The following is a 10,279-nucleotide window of genomic DNA, read 5'->3' on the forward strand; positions in this document are numbered from 1 at the left end:
GCATCCAAAGTTCCAAAAACTCTGCAGAATTGCGCTGGCAATGGTCGGGCAAAGCAAGTCGCAGCTCGCACCACCGAAGTTCCAAGCAACTGCCAGGGTCCTAGGAACCCATGCTACAGGAGCTGGAAAGTGCGGTAGAGCATTGACCTTTCGCGTTGGAAAGTAGCAGCACTGTATGAGCTGTGGAATCTCTATACCCAGTGGATCCCCTTGAGGAACAAACGAAAGAATGAGATAATATACCCAATGAGATATCCAGACTAAACAATAGCTGGAACTATCTGGCTTTTGTTAAGACATGACCCTGCAACCATGCAAACATTATTCCAAGGAAGCAGCCTACACGACTCCAAGAATTGCAACCATAAACTAGAGGGATAACAACAGTTACATTAAAATCGAGGCTAAGAAATTACAGGCGTGAAATATTCAAGCAGCAAACCAATCAGGGGACACTTTCTTACAGACTGATCCAATAATAATATATACAAGCAGATAGATAATCCAGGCCATAGAGTTAAAGCTCTTCTGTTATTTTCTTTGCTTAAAACACCAAACAGGAAGCACGTCAGAAGAACTGATGCCCTTCCAGCTCGAAGTTACACAAAGGCTGGTTCTTCATTTGGAGATCAGACAGGGTTGTTGTTCACTGTTGAGATCAGACCCAATAGTGTCAGGAAGTGGAAGTGCAGTTCGCTAATGAGTTCCACTGGTTGTGCCATGGCCACTACTAATCGATCCCCAGGTAGCTTCAGTTCCCATTTGCACAGCGATGCTGTCCATCGACTCTGAGGTCCCACTTCTGTGACCCCAGCTTGATCGTCTCGAGTGCATACCGGCCCTGCCTTCCATAAGGTCAGACGGAAGGGCTTCTCTGCTCAGGTCCGGGGATGCATGGGCTATTCTGCCCTCTTTTTCATCCAATATGCCCCCCATACCAACTTCTAAATCTCTAATATCTGCCCCTGACCGAGGTTCGTCCCATGATACTGGCTTCCTGCCCAATTCAAGATCGCCAACAGGTTTGCCCATGTTTGGGCTCATGAAACCTCTAGTTGGTGCACGTGATTGCTGCAAACTTTGCTCTACTGGGACCCTTGCTCGGAAATTGTTCTTAGAAGCAGGGACAGCAGTGCAGAAGGTCTCCAGGAAGTTGTTCACAACACCTCTATTATGTGGGTTAGCCCGTCGGTCATACCGATACCTAAAGTTCTCATAGGTAGTCTGCAAAGGTAAAAAGATTGGGTGATTAGCAAGTTATGGAAAAATGCTTCGAACACCAATTACTTCCAAGTGTTAACAGAGGAAAGGGAAGCAACCTGGTTGGTGCTTATCAGGTAGAAATGGAAGACAGAAAGACCACCGACAAACCACACACAAATGAAGCAGTAGATGATCAGAACCATGGAGGCTGGTGTCTTCAACATTGCCTTCCAAATCGATGAATCTTCTGCGTCTCTGATCTTGATTATGTACACCCAACAGAAGCCAAATACGTAGAGGCAGAGTAATGTAGTTGAGAATACAAACATATAGAAGAAACGATAATTACGCTGCACCAGAGAATCAGGTAGTTAGCATTGAATAATAATTAATCGTAGCAATTGAAATAATCCACCATGCAGATTCAGATAACAAATGACATACTGAGCTGTGAGGCATCAAGATACTTACCAGTCCTATGCATTGACCAACCCAAGGACAGTGATGATCAAAACGCTCCACACAGTTGTTACAGATAGAGCAGTGAGAGCATCGAGGTGGTCGATACAGCATGCAGGTGTCGCAGTACTTGACCTTTACAACGACTCCATTTACATAAACATCCTTCGTTCGTGGCAAGCGTAGTTGTTGTGGAGTCTGACCATTTCCAGTGTCATTGTGCAAATCACTGGGTTCAGGTTCAGGGGGATGGGTGTTACGAGGCACTATACCAGGATCTCTACCAGAGGTAAGAAGCAGCAGGGTCAAATCCTGGAAAACACAAGAAAGGAGGTTCAGACAAGTGTGAACTCTACAAAAGTGCACATTCATACGAACTGAGGTTAAAACAAAATTTATCAGCTTTATCCTTTAATTCAATCATCATGTTCCTCTTCTTGATCTTTAGAGTAGCAGTGGCAAACATTTTCTCTTTCTTTTCTTACATATACTGGGCTTATATTAAAAGGATCCAAGCGTTTCACAGGTATGCCCAGAAAAGGAACCATGACTAATGCGGAAACATATTCGGAGTGCGGTTAATCAACGGAAACATTAACAGAATGTATGGTTTGGGCTCATCTAATCCAGCATCAGTAAACTAATCCTGTAAAGAGTACTGACAAACCTTGATCGCTGAACAAAAAATTGATCAGATAGAAAAAGTTGCAGCTCATCTATATCCATTGTTTCAAAATTAATTGAAAAAAAATCTTCCGTACGTTTTTTACTCGGATAATCAGACCATGCCTTCCAATAAATCAATGATTGGGATCAGCTTCCATTCCAGCAACTGACATTTAAAAAACCTAATTGTACAGTTAACATGGCACAAGGGAAATGGTGAGGCTCCCTTGGTCACCATTTCCGAGAAACAGGGAGCCCATATCAATCTGAAGACGGTTTTTAGGTTATCAACAGCTACTTGAGGTACAATTGCCAGAAAAAAACATGGTACACGGAGCTGGGGTGGAGATGAAGGACAGGAGGAGGTAATCTGAAAAATACTCATTATCGAATATGTAACATGTAACAGTATAACCTTGCATTTTTAGACACTCTTATCTTTGTATTCATGGACGGTCACCTCTGACAGACTTGTGCAAAATTTTATCTAAAAGAGAATGGACTAACAATTTTTCACCAACCAAAATAAGGCCTGAAAGTTGGGATCCCGCGTATATAATAATTTGTTTTCCATCCATTTAATAATTAGTTATGTGTAAAAAATCCTTGATTGACATGCAAGGGAGCATGCTGTAAATGTGAATATGAACGGCGCAACTCCAGACTAGCTGGTTAAAATTGCTCTAAAATGATCACAGATAAACAGAAACAAAGTAATAACAAACACTTACATATACTGTGAAGACAACCACTACAACCACAACTGAAATCCCCCAGTTATCAGGAAAGTCATTGATTAGATGTCTGGCCACAAATATACAGAAGACCAACACTGGTGCAAGAATGAGGAATATAGTGAGAAACAGTGATCTCACATCTGGTCCAAATATGAACCTCCCTTGCAAAAGAAACTCCTGAAAGAACATTCAAAGCTGTCATCAACAAACACCAATTGATGAAAGTGAAAGTGACAATTGCAAATGAAGAAGCGATTAAACTCAAATTAGAATGTTATCTATGAAATATGGTATTGTTTGCACAACACATTAAGGTTAGCCACTGCTAATGGAAAATAAAGACAGGGGAAAACTATAAGCTCCAGAGAGCAAACAACTATCCAAAAGTTCTAAAAAAAGTATACCGGTACATGCACGTGTACACCTCTTCCTGCGCATGCACTATAATCCTTAACATGGGTCCTGTTACCTCAAGACTCAATAAAGGATTACTGAGGACTCTTAACTTGGCAACCTCTCTACGCAAGGCAATTTGCAAACTCTAAAAGCGCTGCCTCCCAAACACACACACCCTCCTTGATAATTTTATTCTTTGCTGAAAAAAGTATTAACCTCCTAGAAATAAGTTTAAACCCCTGATTCTTTACAAGTCCATGACAATTATACAAATATAAAAAAAACATGGCTAATGCATGGCCACCAAAAAGAAATTATTCTCAAGCACCATAGCCTACATACAGAGAAGCCCATATGGCTCATTTATACTCCTTCCATTCCTAGATATAAGGTGTATCATTTTTTGGCACGGATATTAAAGAATGCAAGTTGAGGAAAAATTACACCGGGTTTGGGCGGGATTACACCTGGAAAATTGACATGAGAAAATAGAGGAGTTTGCAAAAGATAAGTGGACACAATAAAATCCCTAAAAAAATTGTCCAGACAAGTTGTGCAATGCAATAGACCTTGTATTATGGACTTTTTCTCGAAAAACTATACACCTTATATCTAGGAACGGAGGGAGTAATATTCATTAGCGCCGTGGAGCATCAACCAATAAAGGGTACTGGAATAGAACAATAGGAAAGAGGTAGATGTATGAGGATTTGTCCATGTTCAAATGCCTACGTCAACTTAGTTCAATAGATGAAATACAGATATACATTAATTTATTGGCAGTACACGTGTCCGAGCAAAACAGGGGCTGCACATAACACGTGCAGGGAGGGCACCACACACGTGCATTTTCTGTACAGATAAGGTGGATTTACACTAGCAAGATTCCATGTGAAGCGCATTAAAAGGCAGTTAAACATATCTCCAGCTGGAGAGTACTGCAATCCAACGTAAGCTAGTATTTACCCTGCAAAGCATTATCAATGCACTGCAAATATAAACCTCTCATGCCAAATGTTCTTAAAGCCCTGATTCTATACAAGCTCACGAAATTACACACACAAAAAAAGGCTAATGTGTGGTTGGCAACAGTTTTATGTATCAACCATGCAGGATGTAATGCATTCCACCTGTCCAGGAGCTTGCAACTCGTAGTGACGTAGCCTACATACATAGAATCTCATAATGCTCACTGACAACATCTATTAGCTCCATGGAGCAGCAACGAATGAAGGATTACTTAAATAGATCACCGATCAAAGCTGGTTAACTACCCCAATCAGCTAGTCGAGATACGTACAAAGCATCGGTATAATAGGCAAGAGGTAGATACAGGAGAAAATGACAAGAAACAAGTGCAGGGGGAGCACCACACACGTGCATTTTATGTGCAGATAAGGTGAATTCTTACCAGTAGCAAGAAACAAGTTATTTCATGTGAAGCACATTAAAAGGAAGTTAAACGTATCTCCAGCTGAAGAGTATTGCAACCCCACTTAAACTAGTATTTACCCCGCCAAGCATTATCAATGCACTGCAAATATAAACCTCTGATGTCAAATTTTCTGAAACTAATGTAAACAGTCGTAAGAAAGCACACAGACCTACTACTACTAGATGACAATGACACATCATGATCCATACAATCATACCAGAGCAAAGCCATGTCCACAACAAGTTGAACGTTTCCAACAAAAGCATTTGACATGATGCAAACTATATTTCCCATGCAAGTTGTTTAAAGCACTGCAGCTATACTACTACTACTCTTTACACTCCATGTAGTCAGTGCTCATTTCCAAAGATTCCGGCCAACATTCCATATGCGTAGCGCAACACAGACGCGACACGCTAACATGTACTCCACTACTTATCCAATTATGAAGAGCAACATTTCCCGACTGATGAAAAGTAGTAGAGCATCATAAAGTTGGGTTTAACGCAACCCAGTTTCGTCGCCATCCAGGTATGCTACCCCGAGGATTCGAAACCTAGCGAAGGGCAGGGTGGCAAAGAGGTGAACCGAGGGGACAGCATCTAATTCCCCGCGCGCGCAATGGAACGGAATCGACACCGGAAAAGGCTAAAATCCACACGCAAACCCCCTAGCTAGCCAGCCAATCATGTCGCGCGCGCGCGCGGGGACGGCCAGATCCAGATCCGCTGTTACGCGAGCACACGGCGCCGAATCGAGGGAGGGAGGGAGGGAGGGAGGGAGGGAGAGCGCTTACGTTGCTTCCCCGCCAGACTTGGTAAACCCTAGGCTGGTCCGCGGCGGAGGCGGAGGCGGCGCCGCGGGACGACTGCGGCGCGTACATCCTCGTGCGCCGAAGGCTCCCGCGCCTGCTCCCGGAGAAACGGTAGGCCGCGTCACTCCGCCCAGCAGCAGCGCAGTCACGACGGCGCGCGCAGCAGCAGACCCCGAGATCCCGCCGCACGGAGCGCGCCCAGACACAGCGCGGCCGAGAGCGGAGCACCTCCCGCGCAGCCCGCGGAGGCGAAGAGGCGGCGGCGAGGGGCGAAATGGGGAAGCGAGCGGAGGGTGGGTGCGGGAGGGAACGAATAGTCTTGGTTGGAGAGGAGAGCAGCCGCGGCTCGCGATGCGAGAGAGGGAGATGGGTACGGTGGGCTTGGGGGACAAGGCGGCGTGCGCGTAGCAGCAGCTGCCTGCCTACCGCGGCCACCGGTGGGACCCGGGTGTCAGCGAGGTGGCGGGACCGTTGGGAAACCGGTGGGGGTTGAAGGCGGGGGGAATTATTTGACCTTTTCTTTCAGCCGTGGTAGTGTGGTACGCTGCTGCTGACTGGTGTGGGTGTGGCGGCGAGTGGGTGAGCGGCTGATGATGGTGGTGACTGATGAGGGATCTCTCTTCGTTTGATGCCGTCCTTTGACCGGCTTGTGCTGCTGATCTCAGATAATTTTCACCGTTTTGTTTTTGGTGGTACAAGGAAATGTGAAATGGGAATTTTAATTGTGGGTACCAAATATTCATGTCGGACTTCCCTATACAACGAGGCATGCCGTATTATTGGATTACTCATTTTCCATCATGATTTTCCAGGAGATGCCAACTTCTGCAACGATCTTATAGAATTGATGTACAAAACATGCAAGTCTTGCTAGCAAATACCTTGTAAATGTTAGGCCCAACTTTTGATAGCTTCTCCAATAAACTGTTTTAAAAAAAAAGGCTTTCAAACTAATTTCCTCCTTACCAGTTGGAAGCATAATGTGGGAATAGTACATTGACTAATTATTTTCTATCTCAAATAGTTTTATTGTATATTTCTCTCGTGGGTACAGAACTTTTTGACCAATGGTCCAAATGTGATTGGAAGTTAATTGTGTGCATTTTACTCACTACGCTGAATATGCAAAAAAATTCAACAAAGGAGATATGTTAATACCGCGGAGATACCAATTACAACTAGCCTCCGCAACAACGTAGTGCTCTAAAGGCAATACATATGCACACAACAACAAAAAAAAAAGAATTACATAAAAGAAACATTCCGCTATAGTGATCTATTCGTTTTAGCAACGGGCCAAACACCACCTAGACAACACCAGAAATCCATCATCTTCAAAAAGCGACGCCTCCAAGAACTAAACAGTGTGCAAATGCAGCCATCGCCTAGATCCATATATCATAGGTTTTCACCGATGAGAACGTATGCGCCTCGTAAAACAATCCCTTTAACAAGATCATTGCCAGACACAACAAATTAAGGTCAGACCTTGAATTTTCACCCTGCAAATTTAGACCCTGAATTTCTCTTGTTTTGTCGCCCCAACTTGTCGATGGCACGACTTGAACCACCATTACTAGTCCACGTATCTACGCTTTCACGACATTCTCCATGCAAACCATTTATCTATTCATCGTCCAAGTTACTATTAACCAAGCTCAAAGTAAATCAATGGCAGAGATGTGCCATGTAAAGAACTGAAATACGGAAACCACAAACTGGAACTTTGCACGATATATTGTACTTACTGTTCTAGTACCATGCTTTTCATAAATATTTCTTTGTGTAAATAAATATTACCTTAACCCTAAAAGATTGTTGGTCATTTTTTGCGAAAAGTCTATTGATCTTTTGATAATCATCAACCCATGGGTCTCATACATTTTTTTTTTTTTTTGCATATACTCATTGGACCACCTAGCGACGACTACAATTAGACGAGCAAGCCAAAGGCTTGCACTATCCTTGCAACTCTCTCACTGAAACGGTGCGAACCTTGTTATAGTATAGTAGATATATGGAAAGTCATCGTGACAAGGTCCCAGAGAACCAACGCACGAGTAACAAACATCACCAATAATAGAAATCATAGGTTACAAGAGATAAACCTACAACTACACCAACAACACAAAAGCCGACCGAACCGAATTTCATAAAATCCACCGGACACTGTACATGGAATAATCAATTTACCGCAGCGAAAATACATAGAGGCATGAGCTCTACTTGATGCATTACGCTACTAGCAGTATCTTGCTGTGATGATCTCAAAAAAGTGCCTTGCTGTGTTCACACATCGGTCTGATCCAACTCAAAATGTAATAGAAAACTAAACAAATCCGTACCATATTATACGTCATTTGCAGCAAATGAGCTATGAGCAACCTGCAGACGCAGTAGTTGCTGACAGCATTAGACTAGATCTAGTCTAGGATCAAACTGCGAGGAAATGGCATACAAGTATAATTTTCAACGGGGAGTAGTGTGCATGTGATTGACCTCGTGTGTAGAAACTAATCTGTTCAAAATGGAAGTGATGAAAATGCTGACAACACACGCGCAAAAAAGTAGTAGACATATAAGCATATGTGTCTGATGATTGCAGCATCTCCAACGACTTTGCCGTCGGATCGACTTGGTAGTACATATATAGGTATAATTTTCTTTAGCCTTTAACAAGAAATTGGAAAGAAAAGGAATAATAGGGCAGGGCAAGGCTCTGAAAAGTCAGTGTTTTGACCGTGGTCTACATGTACAACGGGTATCATCAACGGCAAAAGTCAAGCACACAAGTGCTCATCACTTTATTTGTTTGTCAGGATAAATAAAGAGCGGCCTCATGGCGACAAGTCGGCAAGTGCCAGGCAATATTCCATTCTCACGAGCTGTATAAACCAAACTCCGTCGTTTAAATTAGCAATATCCTCCGTCGTTTAAATTAGCAATATCCTCCGTCATACGCCACCAAGGGTCCCCCCCCCCCCCTACCGGGACTCATCCATCACTTGCCACGACCGATGTGTGGAGGCGTTTGAGCGGGCTTACCACCACCCGAAGACATGGGCGGTCTAGAGGTTTCGCTAGAAGGGATCAAAGCTGAACAAAAAAGCAAAGTTTTGAAGATAATATCAGCTGGATGGTTAATAGATTTTATGGCAAGTTTATTCCTAATAAGCCAAAGAGCCCAAGATTGGGCCACAAAAATGATTCAAACGATTCTACGGAATCTGCCCGAAAAGCTGCCGAAAAGCTGGAAAGAATTATGAAGAATTAGGCGAAGTTTGCCAGACAGCAGCTGCCGAAAAGCAACTGGCGGAGCACACTCCACGCAAACTTCGCTGGGGAGCACACTCCACGCTTGACACATGTCAAAAGAGTCTTTGCCGAGCACGCAAAAAAAAGCACATGGCGAAGATTCTTGGCAAAGATTCTTCTCCGAGTGCATCTTCGCCGTGTCGATTTTACCGAGTGGTGTACACGGTGAAGTCGTCGCCAAGTGTTTTTAGCCATTCGTCGTGTAATTTCGGTACAGGGCAAAGATTGCTGTTTCCTGTAGTGACTAGTTCGTGCATCTTCTGCTTTAAGAGGTGTCACAATATAGAGTAAGTCTCTGAAGCTTTCGCTTAATCATAATATTTGAATTACAAAAAGAAACAATATGTTACCAGAACTGCACACCTAAAAAAATTCGGGTTCATCAGGTAATGGCGGAGCGCTAAATAACAACGGTCAACGTCACCTCATCGACCAACTTGCCTGACTTCTTGTTGAACATGTCTTCGTGGATATACTCAGCTGTGATGCCCTGGTTCACAGCGGCGCACCGCACGATGAACTCGTCCTTGCACATTGTATCACATGGCGCCGCCTTCCGTGGTTGCAGCGTTACAATGACATTACACTTGGATCCTGCTGGCACAACACCTTTGTCAGGCTCTACGAAGTATTCCAGCATTCCTCCCTTTTGGATATGGAAGGCAGCGTAACCATCTGTTACGTTGGTTAACTCAAGTAAGCATGGTATCTGCTTGTTTTTCTCAAAGGGGAAATTCAGCTCGAGCTTGTCAAACTCTAGCAGCTCCCATGGGTAAGGTCTTATCTGCATAAATGTATCCGTAGTTCCATACATAAGTATTTTTCTAAACTAATAGTGCCTGCTTGATGCAGAGACTGGGATACCCCTTTTTGAAAGAAAAAAAAATGAGGCTCTAGGGCGTACGAGCTTACCGGGCAAACTAGAGATTGACCAGCACTGTTGATCTGAGCATCTGTGATTTCATTTGAATTGAGCATACTTAATATATCCCTTACGTATGGTCTTTTATTTGGGGAGTCTGACAAGCATCTTGACGCAATTTCAATACACTTGGTTACTTGTTGGTATCCCAATGGTGGATACTTCAATGATTTATTCCACCTGTTCCTCCACCTTCTAAGTACCTAGCGGTCACAAAGAGATTTTTTAAAACGAGTTTGCAATACTTCGATCCAAACAAAATGTGTGCCCCTTGTGCAAACCAGCATCCGCCGGATATTGAGTATGGAAATTTTTCTCGAGTGAACTTTACA

At 43.5% G+C, this 10,279-nt stretch overlaps 1 protein-coding gene across 1 annotated transcript; it reads right to left on the minus strand.

Annotated features, from left to right (window-relative positions):
• Positions 1-370: 370 nt before the first annotated feature.
• On the minus strand, positions 371-6,055 carry LOC127302337 (probable protein S-acyltransferase 7). Its single transcript, XM_051332766.2, has 5 exons — positions 5,693-6,055; positions 3,060-3,242; positions 1,675-1,974; positions 1,320-1,553; positions 371-1,224 (listed from the first exon to the last, which is right to left on the minus strand). The coding sequence occupies exons 1-5, from the start codon at positions 5,777-5,779 to the stop codon at positions 697-699; spliced, it is 1,332 nt and encodes a 443-aa protein (XP_051188726.1). The 5' UTR covers positions 5,780-6,055; the 3' UTR covers positions 371-696.
• Between the last annotated feature and the right edge of the window lie 4,224 nt (positions 6,056-10,279).

This window comes from Lolium perenne, chromosome 5 (genome assembly GCF_019359855.2).
Source record: "Lolium perenne isolate Kyuss_39 chromosome 5, Kyuss_2.0, whole genome shotgun sequence".
Taxonomy (NCBI): domain Eukaryota; kingdom Viridiplantae; phylum Streptophyta; class Magnoliopsida; order Poales; family Poaceae; genus Lolium; species Lolium perenne.